The 21,444-nt window shown below is 37.5% G+C and overlaps 1 protein-coding gene across 3 annotated transcripts; it reads right to left on the minus strand.

Moving 5' to 3' along the window:
- Positions 1-4,092: 4,092 nt before the first annotated feature.
- On the minus strand, positions 4,093-20,355 carry lingo4b (leucine rich repeat and Ig domain containing 4b). 3 transcript variants are annotated; one of them, XM_052147349.1, is made up of 3 exons: positions 19,960-20,355; positions 9,936-10,051; positions 4,093-7,164 (listed from the first exon to the last, which is right to left on the minus strand). In XM_052147349.1, exon 3 carries the CDS (start codon positions 7,150-7,152, stop codon positions 5,338-5,340), a length of 1,815 nt encoding a protein of 604 aa, XP_052003309.1. In that variant the 5' UTR covers positions 7,153-7,164; positions 9,936-10,051; positions 19,960-20,355; the 3' UTR covers positions 4,093-5,337. The 3 variants fall into 3 exon arrangements, with proteins under 3 accessions (XP_052003309.1, XP_052003307.1, XP_052003308.1); XM_052147347.1 differs by having other exon boundaries at positions 19,956-20,355; XM_052147348.1 differs by lacking the exon at positions 19,960-20,355 and adding an exon at positions 11,225-11,346.
- Positions 20,356-21,444: the final 1,089 nt, after the last annotated feature.

Consider the following 21,444-nt stretch of genomic DNA (forward strand, 5'->3'; position numbering starts at 1 on the left):
CGGATGTGCGGAGCATTTTCGTCCCATTCAGTAATAAAATTAACATGTAGTATGTAGACTCCCCAGACTCTCTAGATACAGACTTTTTAAGTTATCAGTTTCATTATAATATTATAGCCTTTGCAGAATATACAGGTGCATCTCAAAAAATCTCGTGGAAATGTTTTTATTCAAAAAGTGGAACTTTTTTCATTTTGCATAAAGTGAAATATTTAAAGCCTTTTTTTGTTGTAATCTTGATGATTGCAGCTTACAGCTCAAGAAAATCAAAAGTCCAGTATCTCAAAATATTAGAATAAAGAATTTATAATACAGAAATGTCGACCTTCTGAAAAGTATGTTAATTTATGCACTCAATACTTGGTCGGGGCTTCTTTTGCACAAATTACTGCAAATAATTATTGCTCAGTGGTCCAAAGTTCTCTTTTCAGATGAAAGCAAATTTTGCATTTTATTTGGAAATCAAGGTCCCAGTGTCTAAAGGAAGAGTGGAGAGGCACAGAATCAGGCACTGCTTGAAGTCCAGTGTGAAGTTTCCTCAGTCAGTGATGATTTGGGGTGCTATGTCATCTGCTGGTGTTGGCCCACTGTGTTTTCTCATGTTGAGTGTCAATGCAGCTGTCTACCAGGAGATTTTAGAGCACTTCATGCTTCCCATCTGCTTACATGCTTTATGGAGATGCTGATTTCCTTTTCCAGCAGGACTTGGCACCTGCCCACACTGCCAAAACTACTAGTAACTGGTTTGCTGACCACGGTATTACTGTGGCAGTTGGCCAGCCAACTCGCCTGACCTGAACCTCATAGAGAATCTTTGGGGTATTTTCAAGAGGAAAACGAGAGACACCAGACCAAACAATACAGACAAGCTGAAGGTCGCTATCAAAGCAACCTGGTCTTCCATAACACTTCAGCAGTGCCACAGGCTGATTGCCTCCATGCCACACCACACTGATGCAGTAATTTGTGCAAAAGAAGCCCTGACCAAGTATTGAGTGCATAAATAATCATACTTTCCAGAAGGTCGACATTACTGTATTATAAATTCTTTAATGTAATATTTCGAGATACCGGAATTTTTATTTCCATGAGCTGTAAGCTGTAATCATCAAAATTACAACAAAAAAATGTGCTAAAAATATTTGACTTTGCGTAATGAATCTAGAATATATGAAAGTTCCACTTTTTGAATTAAATTACGGAATAAAATGAACCTTTCCACGATGTTCCAGTTTTTTGAGATGCACACGTACATGTAGGGAAGAATTATTCTAACACTTTTTGTCTTATCAAAAACAAACAAACAAAACAACAACGATGTACTCAAATAATTGTAACACTGTGAAGCACATTCTCACAGAGAAATCGTCAGGAATATATTACTTTTCTAAATTTGGCTAATTCGTATGATATTGTGCGACTTCACTCGTTTTAATTCCTACGACTTTCACTACAGCCAATGACGTCGCTGGACATCGTTTACAGCTAATACTCAACAATTACTTGCTTCCTATCATGTTTACACACTCTACTGAATGGTTATGTTTAGATAAGTGGTTTGGGTATAAAGATGACTTCTGAATTAAAGGGATAGTTCTCTCATAATTTACTGCACCCTCATGCCATCCCAGATGTGTATAAATTTCTTTCTTTTACAGAACACAAACAAAGATTTTTAGAAGAATATTTCAGCTTTGTAGGTCCTAGTAGCTGAAATATTTGTAGCTGAAATATTTTTTAGAATTTATGTTGAAAACAAAAAGTTGCAATAACGTGTGTGTGTGTGTGTGTGTGTGTGTGTGTGTGTGTGTGTGTGTGTAAAAGAGATAGAGCAGGAGAGAGTGAGAGAGAGAGAGAGAGAGAGTATACCAGTGCATACTTAACTATAGTTTGAAGTTAGTTAAATGAGCTTACCTCATCCCTCTCATGAGCGCACATCACAGAGATGTACGGAAGCGAAAATTTGTAGTTAAACAGTATATAATCAAACGTTTGTGTTCAGAAGAACTTTATTTGTCGATTTGAGTCTTGTGGATTATTTTGATGCACCCTAATTGCATTTTGGACCTTCAAAAAATGAAATCCTAAAAGTCACATATTAAAATACACATATTGTATACACACATGACATACACATATTATATAGGGCTATAATATTTTTTTTCTTGCAGGTAAAACAAGGAATTATTTTTTTTTATTGCACAGGTATTTTGTTTGCATCAAACAATAATTCTTGTGTCTCAGTGAAAACCTTCTAGCCTATGAGTCCAAAGCCTTTTTCTTATAGATGTCGTAAAACATTACATTACATTATCTGCCTAAAGTGGTATGGAAGATGGAATAGGCCTTAAAAACAGAACTCATTGTGTTCGTTGTTCAACTTCAACTCCAGGCTTCTTCAAAATCTCTACCTGTCAGGTATTAAAATTGCTGTAGAAAAAGAATACCAGAAGAAAGTCAATGTAAATTTACACTAATTTCATGTGAACCATAAAATGTACTTGTATCTTTTAATCAACGATAGTACTTTCAATGTGGTGGTTATTTTGCCTTGTTTTACTCTGTCAGTATTCTGCATTTGACCGTATCAGCATCAGAGAACAGCTCACGCTGCATCTTATTGACTTACTGGCCAGCCTCATTGCTTTTGGAGCTCAGATATGTGAGTGATCACTGCTGTGCTCTCCACATACTGAAAAGATGCTTGGAAACACATCTGCCTCTTCATCGTTTATTGTAGATTACCAGTTTAGCATTAGTTTGAAATGGTGTGATGACTGAGGCTTTTGTAAACCATTTTTTTTTTTCTGTGAAATTTCTGCTGTGGTACAATAATCAAAGCTTTTTAATTGTGCAGTGTTGCCCAGATCAGGCTATTGCCTCAAACCTGCCTTCTTTTTTATTTGTTGTTGTTGTTTTTTGCTCCACCTCGTGGCAAAAAGGCAAAAGTGATATATACTGTATTGTACTATGGTTATTGTCAAGTGGTGCTAAAATGTTTCCTCACTTTTGTGGGTAAAGAACAGAAACATCTGAAAATACATCCAGAACATAATTACACTTTAATTTGACCTCTGTAAATGTTGTAAACAGTATAGTATGTTTTCAGTCATCTGTACTACAGGCAAATTAATTATTAATTTTTATAATAACGAAATGAAAATGGTACAATGTGTGTGAACTTTGTACCACATTTAGTTATTATAGGGGAGTTCAAAAGTGGTTTTATTTCATAAATGCATGCCCATAGTCAGACAGACCTATATAACAGATTGAGACATCTAGAGGTAATCCTAAAGGGTTTAAACCGCTGGTCGTACATGTGATTATCATCTTTTTTATGGGTTATTCTGGGCAACAGCAGAAACGATTCACTCGCTCTCTCTCTCTCTCTCTCTCTCTCTCTCTCTCTCTCTCTCTCTGTGAAATCCAGTTAAAGCCGAAACGGCTTGGGAATTGTCTGTCCAACAGAATGGCAGCCATCCTAAAACATTACTGTCAGTACCTTCCTGTGCTCGCAGACAATAATCGATCTTCAGCGTAATAAAACATACCTCTCACAGATCAATTTCACTATCTTATGAGACTGAATGAGATAAATTATGTAAAATAATACATAAATCGTTGGTGATCAGATGAAAGGCAGAAGGAGAAAGTTATGTATTTTTCAGTTTAAAGGGCGTAACAAACAAGACAGTGACTGCTGCAGATTATTATGCAGATTATTCTCTTTTGACACCACAGTTACTTGCCATGTCATTTACTTTCCACAGTCAGATGAGCTGGAGAAAACCTGCTGCCAGTCAAGTTTAAAGGTGCTGCACTGATGAAACAGATGGAGCTTCCATCTGGACAATGGTATAATGCAGATACTATAGGAAAAAAGAGGTATGGTCGTAGTGTCCTTTAAAATGATAGCTGTCTAACTCCCTGCTTCTATTTTAAAGAGGCACAAGAAAGTAGACTAAAACAGTATTATTGAAAGCTGCAAATTACTGAGACTTTCTGGCCTCAGAAATTATCTTGAATTTTTAATGAGGAGGTTAAAAATGGAATACTTTGGATTAAAGATTGGGAGGCGATATGGTTTTCTTAACAGCCAGACTTGCATAGTCTTTAATAGTTCACTGCAAAATTTTTAAGTTACAAATGCATAGCAAAAACATAAAAATGTGGAAATATATACATTAGATAATATGCAAAGCATCTTTAATAACCATCAACATGTGGTGTGCTTTCATAACATTTGTGCATAGCCATTATAGACACACATCAGTCATTGGCATGGCATAACTTCACTTGATGTGGTTAATTCAAATAAAAAAGACATTTCTGAATGACCCTGCAAAAACTCTATAATCTTAACTATATTCAGTAACCTATAAGAATAACATTGTTTGCTGTAATGTACAATATCACACAAGACATATACTGTATATTTCAAATACTTCACTTGTTTAACTCTTTATTTACTTTATTTCCTGTACTATGGACATTTAGAGCCTGTTAGAATGTTTAAGCTAACACATACTGTATGTTTTTTAATCTTTTGCACAAATTACATTTGCATTTGTGTTAAAAAAGTTACAAAAGCTAAAACTGCTTTGCAACTGTAATCAAATACATCAATGTGTGGCCTGTATTGGGTTCATTAGTCAGAAAAATGAAATATATAATTTTTACAATATAAAGGTTAACTGTGCCAGAGCCCTTACCAAGGAAATTATTTTAGTATTAATTTTATTAAGAGCTGTGAGCCTAAAATTAAGCAATGACAAACAATGGCACACAACAATAATATCCAGTTGTTATTAATGGTCAAATATGATTAAAATACACACTTTATAATTTGTTTCCAAAAAACAAAACACAAAACAAAACATTATTATACCAATGGACATAGAAAGTTCAAAGTCAAATAATACAATTTGTTATTGCTTTTTTGAAAGAAACTATTAATATAAGTAATATACTATAATACTTCATTCTAGAGTTTCAATGTAACCCAGCCTGCATGCATACAACCACTGAAAGTCTGTGAGTTTTGTTTGTCTGCTGTGCTGTATCAGACTTTAGGCAGTTGCATTGCTGAACCCACCATACTAACTTATTGACTTTGATATAGTGATCTAAACTACCTAACAGAACTGCTAAAATACATTAATATAAAGAAAAGTTCATATATCAATAATGTCAATCAGGCTTGCAAATTTTGTAATAAGCTTTATACCTTGCTCATATAATATGTTTGCAAGCTGCAACAGTACTTAGTAAATGATCAGCTAATACCTATCAGTTCCTCAAAGTTCTTTAATTCTCTATGATGTTGCAACCAGCTCAAATAAGCTTCATTGTAAATCTTCCTGTGTTCCCACCTTCTCCACCTCCACCCAGGGACGATCGTGGCACAAAGTCTATAGTGGCAGTGTGTTTTATCTGACCTTTGCTCTGACTCCAGAAAAACATAAACACAAAACAGATTGCCACAGAGCTGAGGAAAGAGAGAAAGCCCATGGTGGTTGCAATGATGAGGGTTTTAGCATCAAATGGGTAAGGGTTTGACACCCGTGCTGTAGAGTTGATAGAGGGAGGCAATGATGTTTCCATCCATCCCTCGTCTGAGAAATACGATGCTGTGTGGTTTTGTGGGAGACCCTCTACTTGAAGACTTACAGAGAAGCTGTCATTACCAGCTGCATTAGCTGCAGTACACACATAAGTTCCACTGTCTTGTACTTGTGCATAACGCACCTCTAAGCTCCCATTAGCAAGCACTCGTATTCTCCCCACAGAGCTAAGTAGAGACTGCTGGACTGACAGCCAGGTAATAGAAGGCGATGGATAGCCATCTGCTTTGCAGTCAAACCGCACACTCATGCCTTCCAACACACTCATATCTTGCAGCTGTCGGTTCAGAATCTGTGCCTGTTTGCATATAAATATAACCGGGAGTTCAGCCTCCGAAAAGTCCCGAAATGCTTTCTTCTGCTGATTAGGGGCAGAACAGGTGGGTTGACGGCCATCAAAGTCCAACCGCCGGCGGCGTCGCAGCACCCAGAGTAGCCTGCAGTCGCAAGCTAAAGGATTTCTGTCCAGCCGCAGTGTCTGCAAGTTCCCTACAGAGTGGAAGACACTTTCTTCCAGGGTAGACAGACGATTAGAGGACACGTTAAGCAGATGGAAGTTGACCAGACCTCTGAAGGCACCTGGCTCGATACGCATCAGGCTCCCACCTACCAGGTGCAACTCTTGCAGTCGGAGAAGCTCTCCCAGTAGGTTGCCCTGTATGGAGGTGATGGGGTTGTAGGATAGGTCCAGGTATTGCAAATAGGCTAAATGGCGCAATGGAGCATAAGGAATTGCACTCAGGTTGCAGTTGCTAAAAGCTAAAGTGGTAAGGTTGAGGCCAACCAGACTGTTACTATTTAGCGTTTCAAGAGAAGTCCAGTGGAGAATCTGTAGAGTGCGTAGCTGGTGCAAACGGTGAAAAGCATTATTTGGCAGCATGCTAATGGTCAGTTTGCGCAGACGCAGCTTGGTCAAGCTCTGAAGCTGTGACAGAGCCTCGGTGGGGATAGATGTCAGATTGCTTCTGTCCACGTTCAGCTCCTTGAGTGCTTGGAGCCCAACAAAAGCCCGTTGTGAGATAAACACCAGGTCATTCTCTCCCGCGTCAAGCTGCTGTAAGTTAATCATGTCCTGGAATGTGTAGTCCAGGAAAACCAGGATCTCATTCTCACTGATATCTAAACATCGAAGGTTGGAGAGGCCTGAAAAGACCCCAACTGGAAGGATCTTGAGGCGGTTGTTCTTCAGCCTGAGGTATCGCAGGTTCTTCAGTCCCTCAAATGCTTCCACCTCAATCATAGAGATGATGTTTTCACTCAGGTCCAGGTCCTCCAGCTTGGACAAGCCAGAAAACTGCCACCTGGCCAGTGTTTTCAGTTGATTCCCAGAAAGGTCTAGGCGCTTGGCATTAATGGGCAGGCCCTCAGGCACACCTGTGAGGTGTTTTGAGGAGCAGTTGACCTCCAGTGTGTCACGGTTGCAAATGCATTTCTGTGGGCAGGTGAGATCAGCAGCTGATAAGTTTATACACCACAGCAGCAGGATCGTCCATGCGCCCCACTGGCCACGCAGTTCCATAAACATCTTACCTCCTTCCTGCAAAAATGGAAATACACCTTGATCAGCAAAACATGGCATAGTACCAAGTATTAATGTACAATACATCCACAAGAAGAACAAAAAAAAAGAGAAATTAATATTAAATTATTGTAATAACATATATGTATTTATCTTACAGATACAAGTATTGTTTCTGTATAAATGCAATTATTGTAGAATACATGCGGGGGGGTGGGGGGGGGACTGAAAATTCTCTCATGATTTACTCACCCTCCTTGCATCTCAGATGTGTAGGACTTTCTTTCTTCTGCAGAACACAAATTAAGATTTTTAAAAAAATATTTCAACTCTGTAGGTCCTCACTGTGCAACTGAATGGGTGCCAACATTTTGAAGCTCCAAAATCCACATAAATGGAGCATACAAGTAATCCATATGATTACAGTGGTTATATCCATGTTTTCAGACACGATATGATAGATGTGGTTGAGAAACAAACAATATTTAAAGGTGGGGTATGTGATTTTCTTTTTTGACCATTTTTTCAAAATAACTTGAAATCCTATTCCTAACCCACTTACTGGCTGTAAATTAGAAGCACTGAAATGAAAATTAAGCAATTTAATCATCTGTGGAACAGGCAGGACTCGAAAAACTCCAGCCGATCATTTTCAAGACCATCTAGAATCATTGGACAGAAAATGTGACAATCAACCGGTCGTACCATGCCCCCCTCCCCCCACCACCCTAGCGCGTGTCCCGTTCGTGCGCATACTCAAAGCTCGTGACCCAGTAACAGGAAGTGCAAGTCGCCCCGGTACAGAGAGAGAGAGAGAGAGAGAGAGAAGGAGAAGGTGTAGTTGCTTCCGTTTGTAGAATGGCAGACAAGACACCATCACAGAAAAGAAAATCTATTTTCGAGAGAGCAATTGCGAACAAAACGGCCGAAAGAGAAAGGTCAAAAACAAGGGTCATTCTAGGCGATGCTTTTAAACGTTGGCGGCAACTGAAGGACCAGGAAGGACTACCAACAGATGCGGCTGTGGAATTTTTTCTGCTTCACAGGTGAGAAGCCGATTAACTAGTAGTATTTAATCAGGGAACTGTCTTTACTGACGATATGCGCATGAGAATTGTAGCTGTTCTAACGTTATAGCCCAGCCATATGATGAACTAGCTAGCTAAACAACCTGTTTGGGGAGGAAGCTGATGTGAGCGATTGTATTTATGTATGGAGAATAGAGCTTTTATAGTGCTAGTGGGGTTGTTCCACATTTCTATGAATCCTGTTTTGAATAGAAGACCGCTGTACAGACGCCAGGGCTGGCTATGTTCTTTTTTTTTTACAGTTATGAAAAAAAACTTTTTTTTACAGTCCATGTTTTTCAAATGGGTGGAGTCAGGGCCAGCGTTGGAGGAGAGAAGGTAGGACCTTATGAGTTGCGTATTTTCAAAATCTGCTGGCCGTTTTGCAAATCACATACCCCACCTTTAAGTCAGTTTTACCATTAATCCTCCTCTCTGCCAGTAGGGGCAATATGCATGAAGAATGCAAATCACCAAAACACAAGAAGAAGAATGTGAAAGTGAAGTAGAGATTCAGAGAGGATAATTTTTAGTAAAGACTTAAATATTGATGTGTTTCTCACCACATCTATCATAATGCTTCTGAAGACATAGTTTTAACCACCGGAGTCATCTGGAGTACTTTTATGTTGCCCTTATGTAGATTTTGGAGCTTCAAAATTTTGGCACCCATTCACTTGTCATTCAAGTGTAGCTATGGACCTACAGAGCTGAAATATTCTTCTAAAAATCTTTGTTTGTTTTCAGCAGATGAAAGAAAGTCAAACACAGTAAACAATGTAAGAATTTTCATTTTTGGGTGAACTATCCCTGTAAGAACATTTTACCCCTCAAATCTCAATACTCCAAATCTCCTGTCTCCTCCCAGGGCGAGGAAGGCGGGGATAACCACACGGGACGCAAGATACACCCCGCCCCAGAGATAGGGGGGGATGTACGTCATGCCTGTGGCACCCCGGCCTGAGATAACACCGGGAGGAGTGTGGAGCGGAGGGGGGCGGGGCCGGGTTGGAATATCGCACTCCCGGTCCCCAATCGGCCTGATGAGGCGCGCGAGGGATAAAGGCGGCCGGTGACGATGGTTCAAGAGAGAGAGAATTACGGGCATGTCCGTCATGTGTGTGTTTATGTTTGTGGTTTTGGTTTGAGTTTAATTAAATATAATTTATGTTGACAAGCTGGTTTTCGCCTCCTCCTTGCCCATCCTTTAACTGTGTTACAGTGTCGAAACATTTTCTTTTACTATTTCCATTGTCTTCAAAGATTCTCATCACTGGAACTACATTGTATATTTCACAAAAAAAAAATAAATAAAAAAGATGTTGTACATTGAGTTTTTTAATTAAACTCAGAGGAAATGAAAGGCACTGAAGGCAGTACTTCTACGATGTATATTAAAAATATATAATTTTTCCCGGTGCGGTAATGAGAATATCATTATGGCTATCATTTTTCACATTGCAGTAATGAGAATTGAGGGGTGCGATGTGTATAACTCTCATAAACATAATGTCATAATGCATAACATTTTAATGACCCAAAAACTAGTCTTATAATTTCTTTTGATTTAGGAGTAAAATAGCACCCGGTCATTGTCTTGTTTGGTTTTGTGAAAATCACCCACAAACTTTATTGAATTGTAGGAACATAAAACAACAAAAACAATATTTTTTTTGCTATTACTTAATTTATCTAGTTATGTGAGCAATTCAGTAAGCTTACCAAGGGACCTTTGTAGTGCCAGTTCTCATAACCAGATATTTTCAAGTTTGGATCTATGATGGGCTCAGTGTTCACTGGAGATGCATGTCACATTTAGAAGCCACAGTTCCAAAAGCCTAAAGCCAGAGAAAGGGGAATAAATAACACAAATGTTTGAGTCTGTTTTATCATGTGTAACAATCTCTTCAATCCTTGCCTTTTTAGGCTGATTGAATGATCCAGGTTGATTCAGACACAGCCGAAGGGTATGAAAAGTTGAGCAACTGTTCTAGTACTGTTATATAGCAACTGATTCAAGAACTGTTTGGGTATGAGACTGCAACATTTAGTCTAATCAAACCCTTGCCATCAGCTGAAGATGGACTCTTAGTGTAATTAAAAAGGATGAAAATGTGGCAGCTGGAGGAGGAGAGCATGTACAGCTCGAGAAGGTCTGAAGAGAAAGGACAAGTGTGCAGAGCACGGTCACTATAGCCAAGCTTAACCCATGTGGCAGGACTAGACCCAAATAAGTAAATACATTACCATTGCTTAATTGACAGCAGAGCAAAATGACATCACAGCAGGGAGAGATCTGAATGCAACCGACAAACAGTGATTCAAGAGAAAAACTAGGAAAGCAGCCGTGAGCCGCTATCTTCATCACAAAATATCTTTATTAACATCATATTGTCATTACACAAAATCAAACAATGTAATTCACTAAATACAAACAGGATAAAAAGTAACTTTGGTATTCCAGAGGTTTGAAAGCATTGAAAGCAAACGTCCATTCTGTTTTAATAGGACATTTAGTAACCCGCATTTGTTACCATAATTATTTCTACCTGCTCTAACCCTTAAAATTAGTTTTTTTGGCATAACTTAATGTAGTCAGGCTGAATTATTGATGTTAAATAATATTTACGTTGTGTTGAATAAAACCAGTTTTTTAGAGGTTACACATGAAACATGTTTTTTTAGGTTAACATTATGTGCAGTGTTCTAGAAATGTCAAATTCTAGTCACTAGGAGATACAGCAACTAAAAGTAATTTTCATTATTCAAATATTTATTTCCATCACATAAAACACATTAGCTGGCTTATATTCAAATATAAAATTAAAATAAAATGCCATTCAATTGGTTAATAAAGCACAGTTACAGTAGATTGAATTTCATAAACTTTAGTTCTTTACTAATGAATGGAATTAAATCTCTCACTTAATCTAGTCATGCATTACAACTCACACTACCACAGATGACTTGCTTAATACTGTATATTCATAAGTAATAAAGATACAGCAAACCTGTGCTGGTCTGGTTTCTCACATATTTTGTTTATACATAAAGCCTCTTCGAGAACTATTCCTGCTGAAAATACTTAAAATGTTGTTGACTGCTTTCCCTTAGAAAATCCAGTCCAGTGCTGTCCCCTGTCCACACACAAAGGCCTTATACTGCCTAAATAATCTGACTCACAATGCTGTATAACAAAAGAGAGAGAGAGAGAGTAAATCCTTGTTTTGCTGGTAGGTTTTGACACCATATTGGTTTTCCATGCAGCAGAGAGCCATGGCTTACTCAATTTAAAGGTGTTAATCCCTCTCTGTTGACTTGTGAAAGACAGAGTCCAGCAGGTGTACATGATCAAGACATGTACTCTAGGTGACAAAACTCATGCTCTCTCTCTCTCTCTCTCTCTCTCTCTCTCTCTCTCTCTCTCTCTCTATATATATATATATGTATCTATCTATCTATTTTTGTGTGCATGCTACATTTTCATGCTATCTGACAAATAAGCTCCTCTTGACCGGTACTAAAAAAAGTAGGAAAACCTTTGTCCAAGTTAATTTAATTTCATGGATCACTTTTTTGGATTTTCTCCCCTTTTCTCCCCAATTTCGCATGCCCAATTCGCTCTATGGCCTCATGGTGGCGTAGGATGAATCTCAGTCTTCTCCATGTCTGAGGCAGTCAATCTGCGCATCTTATCATGTGGCTTGTTGAGTGCGTTACCGCGGAGACCTAGCGCCTGTGGAGGCTCACGCTACTCTCCGCGGCATCCACGCACAACTCACCACGTGCCCCACCGAGAGCGAGAACCACATTATAGCAGTGGCAATTTCTCAGGGCCAGCAAGGTCTTCTCTGCTGTCGTAACATGCCTAATAAATAAATATTTTTTCATCCTATCATTCTCATTTACCGTACCTTTTTGCCTATGTATTTTCAATCGCTTTCCACTCCTAAATCATCTACAAACAAATAGCAAAAGATGAAAAGTTTATCCAATCCAAATGTATTCCTCGATGCTTACAAGCAAATTGTGACAACTGTTTCACAAATCGCATGCCCGAAGCCATGATCCTTAGCCGTAATTTGAAATCTAAGAGCGTGAGATCTTGCTGACGAGTTGACTATCATTGCCACATCACCATTGAGAAAGAGATCCTTATGGATTTAAAAATCTGAGATGTTCTGCATGATCGAGCGATTGATTAATTAAACAGGAAAGGAGGACTGATTTTCTCTTCAAGTAAATTGGTAAGTGCTTTTTGCATTGTTTTAGTAACATCAGGAGTTGTCTAAGTGTAAATTAGTTTTGAAAAGTTACCGTGTACCCTGATAAAACAAACATTTTTGCAAGCAAAACTTAAATCGCAAATATTATTAGAGAGCTTTTTCTTGGTATTAGACCTCCTTGGTTTTGGCTTTCATGCGTGGAAATTTTTTCTAAATGTCAATTGGTATTATTAGTTGACTGCCACATAATGCATGATGTGTCTTATTCATTGTAAGGCATACGGTGTCTTATTCATTGTAAAACTGTTTTTTTTTTTTTAATACAATGAATCACTCTAAAGGCCTAGACTTAAAATACATGGGCAGCAGCTGCATTATAGAGACCACGAGGAGGTTAATCAACGTGACTACCCACCCAATCAACCGGGCTAATTGGTTGCTTAGGAAGCCTGACTGACTCACTCAGCACACCCTGGATTTGAACTTGCGACTCTAGGTGTTGTAGTCAGTGTCTTTACTTGCTGAGCTACCCAGGCCCCCTATGAAACACTTAATTGCTGAAACTTGATACTAACTAAACTATTTCTATATATTGTGACATCTTGTCAGCTGACATTAAAACTGACAGGTTACATTGAGAATAAACTAAAAATATCATTTTTATTGACATTGTAGGCTTTGAAACTGCCAATTGTTTTAGCCAATAATCAAGAAAATACCTAATGGTGAAACTTAAACAAAGCTTAACAACCAACCACAACTGTGTACACACCAATGCTCTAATCTAAGAAACATCACTCATGCTCTTGTCAGTCTGATGCAATGTCATCAAGGTTAGTCTTCAATAAATAGCTGCACACACATATTGTGCTGTTCCCACTTCATTCAGTGCAAACTATTACTGGGCCTGACTTTCAAATTTTCACATCAACAATCAAAACTCATCAGGGTCCGACAGGCTTCATTAGGTTACAGTAACTGACATAGACCTCTGCCAGATATTAATGGGAGGCTAGGCCCTCAAAGTAAAGCCTTACTTTGCTGCATGGACACACAGGTCACTTGCTGTTCCCCTGACTCCCATCAGTATACTAGCAATACTGAGAGCCTCTTTAGATTGACTCCAATTTACACTTCAAGACAGCCTCGTAACAGTAAGAAAAGACGAATATATTGAGCTTCGGCTGTGTGCGTAGTCTTCTGTGAAAAGGTCAGGGGAGGAACGTGCTCAGCAGACACATGAGGGAATCCAGGGTTTTAGTTTTTGTGCATTAACCCCACCATTAGATGACATTCTGATACAAAATGGCAGCTAAAACCAAAACACTATCTCTTAACTCACCACACATATATTATATTTTTTACTTTTATTGCTGTTCTTAGACTAACGTTTTATAAAGTTTCAGCACCCCTTCGGTGACAGTGTCAGAGGTCTCTGACTTTCATAGTTAACCTGACCTCCAACCTCTGCGTGCAGACAGGGGATGTACCAGGCTGACTTAAGGCTGAATTCAGCTGTCTCTTGGACTCTCACAGTCTCACTTGTGTGCTATTCTTATCCCACCGGGGTGAAAACGACCCAGAGCTGCTCCCCAATCCCCAATTAGAATTCCTCAGATCAATACTTCTCAACAACAATTGCAACAAAGTGAGAAGAGGCTGTTTCTGGCTCTTAGCCCCCAGCTCTGCCTCCACCCCCACCACCAAATGCAGCTATGCGAATGAACGCAAGTATTAAAAGCTTTCCAAAACAGGTGTTGTTCAGCAATGGGAGAGATGGCAAATCTGCAGGAGGTCATGGGGTATGTGTACCCTTCAGGCTTACCAAGGGAAAAATAAACACAACTGAGTAACTGAATGCTAAAGAGAATTTTGCAAGCAGAAGTTTACATTTGCATGCACAAAGCACAGATGCTTTAGTTTCTTTACTCAAAATCGTTTTAATTTCTGAAGCCCACATTGAATTTACAACAATTTATGCCAAGCACAAGCACATTTCATTTCTGCATCCTTCTCTAATCTGCCTTTGCTTAAGGCATTATGGACAGAGTTGAAATACATCTCTGATGTGTGCTTGTCTCTGTAAGCATATAATACAAGCATTTATAGTCTTAGCCTCTGTTGAAGTGTGACTGATTTTGTTGCTGTAGTCTAAAGGAGTGTGAGAGGAAGAAAAAGGAGAGACCTAGTCTAATGGGCGGCTATATGCCTGTAAAAAAATATGATTACCTAGGTAGTTCATGTAGCACACATCAGTGTACACTCTAGGCTGTAATACATTATTTTTGTCTTGTGGGTTGGGTTGGGTAAAAGTAGTTTCTTGTTTGTGTTTAATTGTGTGAGATTTTGCAGGAGAGAGATCAAGCTTATTTTGTTAAATATAAATTATCTTTGAATTTATATTCTTTGAATTTATATGCATAGGGAAGAGAAGCAATTGTCTTTTTGTTATTTTTTAGGTTCACATATATGTACAGTATATACATGCGTATAAGTAGCACATTTATAAAAAGAGAATTGTCCTGTGAATAGTTTTTGAAATTCAATTTTGAGATGAATTGTGCTCTAGAAGATTCCATTCTCTGGGTAGATCATTGCATCTACATGAGGCTTCACATGGATGGGCTTGTGTATATTTTGCTTGGGTTGAAAATATGACTTTTCAAGCCTCTCTGTTTTTCATGATTATGTGGAGCAGCTGAGAGCGTTCAAATCAGGGTTTAGAGATCACAACAGTCTGAAGGACAGATTATGATAATTCAGCTTTGTGCTGGTCACTTTAGTCACTGCATTTACATTGTGCACAATTGAACAATGTTGTTCCAAATCTGTATTCCTTTATCTCTTCCTTGGAACACAAAAGAAGATGATAGGCTGTTAGACTCAGTGACCATTTGCATTTGCTCTATACTATGAAGGCAAATGGTGACTGAGGCTGTAAGCCCCTAACAATTTGCATAACATCTCCTTATGTGTTCTACGGGAATGAAAGTAATTAATGTTTTGAAAGACATGACTGTGAGGAAATGATGACAGAATTCATATTTTAGGGAGAACTAACTCTTTAACAAATTATGAAATGAATGGAAGGAGAATGTATTTCAAGCTGTAAATTAAATGTATGTACATGTATCTTTGATACTGCAAATTTTCAACTTTAATGTTCTGACTTTAACTGTAAGTTTTCAAGGACACAGGAGTAATATGGGATTACCTCAGGCTAAACTAAATTCATTATTGTAATTAGGTCATTGCACATGTGCTCAGGTTCATTGTTAATTTGAGGCCTTGCAAGTTTATGGAGAGAGTGGATGACAAACACCCCTACATTTGCATTTACTTTGTTTGAACATGCATCATCAAATGCATCTGTAATTTGATGAACATACTGGTGGGACTGGGGAGTTCATTTATTTGTCAAGGCCTGGATTTAGTTCAATTCCAGTAATGACAACATGTCTTGAAGTAAGTCACATGATCCAAGTTTGGGAGTAACGGAATACCTGTAACGGGATTACATATTTAAAATACAAAATATATGAATCTGAATTCCACTACAGTTACAATTTAAATCGTTGGTATTTAGATAGTTACATTCAAAAAGTATTTGTTTAATTTAATATTTAATCCTTTCAGATGGAAAGCATTTATAAATGATGCAATCCTATAGTGCATTTGAACAGCGGTGGAAAAACTTTCTTATGATGTGTTACATTCATACGAGCAGACAGAGAAGTATGTTTGAAGTAAGTTTGGAGCAGAAGAAATCGAAATAAACCTTGTTTATGCTCAGCTAAAGTGCTATTTCTAGCCATGTTTACATGCACATGTTACCAGACACAATCATATTTAAAGATGATTAAGAAATTATTAAGAAAAAGGTGATTTTAAGAAAATTCACATTGGATTCATAATTTTTTTTTAAAGACCTTTAATATTAGAGCAAAAATTGTATTCTTGATCATTTGTTTTATTATTGTTTTCCTGTAAAAATATCTAAAAAAATATCCTTAAAATAAGATCAATTTGATTTATATTGTTTTAGTAACAACACTGCATAAGATATTTAGGTTTTTCAGAGAATGTATTTTTAACATGAGTATTTTGTCTTACTGAACTGGCAGAGTTTTTATAGTCAAAACAAGTGAAAACATCAACCAGTCCTGAAGAAGTAATCCAAAGAATTTAGAATACGTTACTGACCTTGAGTAATCTAACGGAATACTTTACAAATTACATTTTACAGCATGCATAGAACACATTTCAAAAGTTACCCTCCCAACCCTGTCCATTGCCTTTAAAGATTGTAGCATTTAGTTTGAGAAGAGATCACAGATGTAAACATAAAAGGAGTCCAAACAAATGTGACCTTATAGAGCGCAACAGAGCTCGCCTACTTTTTTAGCCATAGGTTCATGAAGTACAGTATTTTCCAATAGACTTTCATAAAATCCACCATAAAAGAGCTGCGAGCCATGAACCAAACCAATCAGCTCCGAGGTAAATAACAACATCCCAAAGTTTGTTTTGAGGCTAAATAAAGTATTCGAAAATCGGACAAAAAGTCAAAGGTACAAAGCTGTTTACTTACCGACTCTTACTGCAAATTATGTCATTTGAATTAAAAAACAATGGGAATATATAAAACTATTGCTTTTAGGTTTGTTGACTAAGTATAATACAAAATATTTTACCTCCAATGCAAAATATTCCGATATGTACAAACAGATAAGTAGTTTAATGGTGAATAGACACTGACTCGATTACATCCTTCACAGTGTGCCATGGGAATTGTGGTTTCGCAAGCTTTGTTGGCTGCGGTTCTCTGACTAGTGAAGCTTTCTCTGCTGGACCATGGGTGATGGAGTTGTTTACCATGAATTCCGCTACAAACATAATTTTTAAACAATGAAGTTGAAATGCAAACGCAGACAGATTATTTTAATCGGAAGCACATACCATCGATGAACAACCTTGTTGCTCACGGTAGTTCTGCCTCTAAAGGTTGATAAGTTATCATTGAAAATCAATTCGTCTATTGGATAAATTAAAGGGAATTTTACTTCCGGAACCAGACTGTTTTGCTCTATTTCTTTAGTGGAACACAAAAGGAGATGTTAGGATGTATCTTAGTCTCAGTCACCATTCACTTTCATTGCATGTTTTTTTCATGCAAGTGAATGGTGACTGATGGTGACTTTTGTAAAGTTAATTTGAGTAAAGAACTTAAACTTAAACTTAACAGGCTTCAAGTTCACACTAATCACCCTCATGTTGACTTAACAGAAACCAGCCAGGCCCCTGCAGCCAGCTACAACAAACAACAACAACAATAGTCATAAGAATGAAAAATAAATACAATTTATAATTGTTATTGAACTAACAATATATATTTTTTTTTAACATAAGTTCCCTTGTTTTGACCAAACATTCATTATTTATTTATTCAAGTGCAAATGCTTATAGGTATTCCTCACAACTGCAATTTTGTACTTCATTTTGAGTTAGTAGGACGTGAAGCCAAAGTTTAAAGAACGTATATATTTGAGTTATGATTCCAAAATGTGACATTTCAAGTAGTTTAATTAGGACCACTTAAATGTTATTATTAATGACAACTTAGGATTAAGAGAGTATAGGTAACTTAATTAAAACTAGTAATATTAGCAAAATCATATTCTTTAAGTTGAGTAAACAATTGTTTTTACAATTTGAGATTGCTATTACAGTGCGGTGCATTGACGGTTAGTAAAGAATGTTCATGTTTGGCTGAACTACATTTTTAAGGCTCCTGTGTCATTGTTATCTATGAAAAGCACTGAATACTATCAGACGACTATATACTTAAATCTGTTAGTCAAGGTTAACCCAGCAGTGCAGCCATATTGCCATCTAGGGACATAGATCCACTTTTTAAACGAAACAGGACAAACAGTATGTCTCTTGCATAGATAAAGGATGGGTCTGATCTTTGGGGAAATTACAGTATCACATGTGAGACCCAGCAACCCTCTGCTTCTGGCTGTGTGCTGTAATACAGGACACCCATTAGCAGGGTCATATGATGCCCTGGATAGTTCAGTGCCTAAGCAGTCCTAAATAGGTCTGTTTTAGAGCAGCAGGATTACACAAAGAACCAGGATGCTGATCATGATGTGAAGAAGACTCAAAAACATTTAAAATCTACATTTTGGAATTTAGTCCTTGGGAAACAGCCATGCATTATTAAAAAGGCAAAACTTGGGTAAAACAGGCCATTTACACCTGCTCAGTGGTTTTTAACCCCTGCTAAAAGATGACATTGTGGTTGACCCAATAAATCACATGCCGATACATAGAGTATGAGGGCATGATGAGAATGTCTATAGAGAGACCAAGCAAAACAAACCAGTGATCAAGTAAGTGTTTTACTGCTCCACCCAATCAACCGGTGATAAATCAAGCACTGCTGTGCATTACAACCCTTTTGATTAAAGTGCTCATCTGGACCGGTCCCAAACCTTGTGCTCATTTAGTGTTTTTACTCACACGGGGTCGAGGAGAAATTGCTGTGCTGCACATCACTGACATTGCAGGATGCTGTTTGAATTCTCATTAGCAAGAACGTGTGCAGCTTGATTAGAGCCAATTAAGAGACTGTCAAGAGGGCTTAAACAAACAAATAAATGAACAATTACCAATTACCTCAGATATTTTTTTGGTAATAACAAAAGGCCTACTCTTTGAAAAATTGTTTTTGTTTTTTTACATTAATACAGATTTCAAATAGCTGGCAGACACAGTTAATGAATGACCATTGCAGATATCTGATATGGCAATAAATGCAAAACACACCAATTTAAAATAGATGTTCTTATGTGGTTTTCACTGATGTAGAAAGGTCACAAACTTGTACATATATGCAACTTTTATTGCAAAACATTACATGTAACCTATATTTTCCCAAATAGTGTAACTTTAAAAAGCTCATATATATATATATATATATATATATATATATATATATATATATATATATATATATATCCTGGTATCATGTAATCAATCTCGAGAACACTGTCCCATTGCAGTTAAGCATAATGACTGGCTACAATTATCAAGTGCGTGTTTGAGGAGATCATTCTGAATTATACTTTAAAGAACATCTACACAAGTGAAGGTTTAGCCTAAATGTAAATAAACCAGAAGATATTCCAATAAACACATTTGCACACACTTGGAGGTTTGGAAAGCGACGTGTTTGAATTATTTACACAAATCTGATATTTGTCTGGATTTTTAGTCAGAAAAACATTAAACTCAAAATTTCTTGACATTACTGGACATTAGACACGAGTAAAAAGGATGGATGTGGCGAAAATAAAACAAATAACTTGAAACTTAATCATTACCATAATTAATCCGAACAAACATTATTTTAATCAGTGAGCCTACAATATATATATATATATATAATATATTACTACATATTTCGCCTATATAAACTGTCAAAACAATAACAAAAAGCGGAACTCACCCACTTCCTTTGCTTTACAATATCTCCATGGCAGCGATGCCATTCTGTATCTCGCGAAGTCTTCCTCCGTCGGTTCAAAATTCTTCACTTGTGCACAATGTCCTCAAACACGTTCGACTTGCCTGTCTTGAGACAAGACCCGAATGTTTTTTTAATCGTTTTGCTCCTTCATTAATTGCTGCTGTCTACGACACATCCCTACAGGGTCCTGTAGGAGGATAATTGTAACCTCAATTTAGGTTGGCTGTTCTCTGCACTGACGCTCCTCTGCTCGCGCTCCTCTTCTAACTTTCAAAGCTCGTGCACCTGCCCGTTTCAATACAATTCAATATGCAAAACACAGTGGTTTTACAGAGCAGTTCGCTGTTTGCTGTGTTATTCAGCAGAATCGCTGCTGAGTTTATCGAGGACAACACATCTGTGTGACGAGAGCTCACTCTGAGAGAGAATAACAGATATTTACGCGGCTTGGCCAAATCTCTGGATTTAGGTAAACAGCAGATGGTTGCCTGAATGAGGCACGTGGCTTGTAGGTTTAGTAGTATTTTAAAAGGTACAACATTTTTCAGTGTTCAGCTAAAATTATGTTTTTTGTTAAACATATTTATAGACTGGAAAGCTCGGCAAGTTTAAGTTCTAAACTGGCTGTCATTTTTGTTGAAATGGAGCAGTAGGCTATCCAAAGTTATACGAAAATAAATTTAAACAAACTATTCTCCCACTATTACATTTTGGTTCCCCAAACGTTCCCAGAACAGAGGTTTAAAGGGATAGTTCAACCCAAAATGAAAATGTTCTCATCATTGGTTAACTTACTTTCTTCTGCAGAACACAAATGTATATTTTTAGAAGAATATCTCAGCTCTGTAGGTCCATACAATGTAAGTGAATGGTAATCAAAACTTTGAAGCTCCAAAATGTCTTCTGAAGGGATTCAATCAATTTTGGATGAGAACAGACCAAAATGTATATCTTTTTTCAAAGTAAGGGAGAGCGGGGAACAAACTAACACTTTTTGTTTTCCTTAAGTTTGTGTAAATGTACTTGGGGTGCGATGTGTTTGTATTTGTATTTTTTCACATTAATTCCACACGTGTCTCTTACATATATGTGGTCTTGTTTCATGAATACAGCCTATACTTTTTTCGCAATCTGCCAAAAAAAAAAAACACATTTCTACACAGTGTTGATATGGCAACAAGTAAACGAATGCACTTTTGTCTTACCCGCGTTTGTGGAAGCATTTAAACCACATGTGTTACAACTAGCCCCGTGTTAGTTTGTGTACAATTTCCTAGTGCTTGACGTATGAGCAGAGCACTAGATGAATCTATTTTGTCTGTTCTCATCCAAAACTGATTCAATCCCTTCTGAAGACATGGATTACTTCCTAATGTACTTTTTGAGCTTCAAAGTATAGGTTACCACTTGCATTGTATGGACTATAGCACTGAGATATTCTGTTAAAAATATTAATTTGTGTTCTGCA

This window comes from Xyrauchen texanus, chromosome 17 (genome assembly GCF_025860055.1).
Source record: "Xyrauchen texanus isolate HMW12.3.18 chromosome 17, RBS_HiC_50CHRs, whole genome shotgun sequence".
In the NCBI taxonomy this organism is placed as follows: Eukaryota; Metazoa; Chordata; class Actinopteri; order Cypriniformes; family Catostomidae; genus Xyrauchen; species Xyrauchen texanus.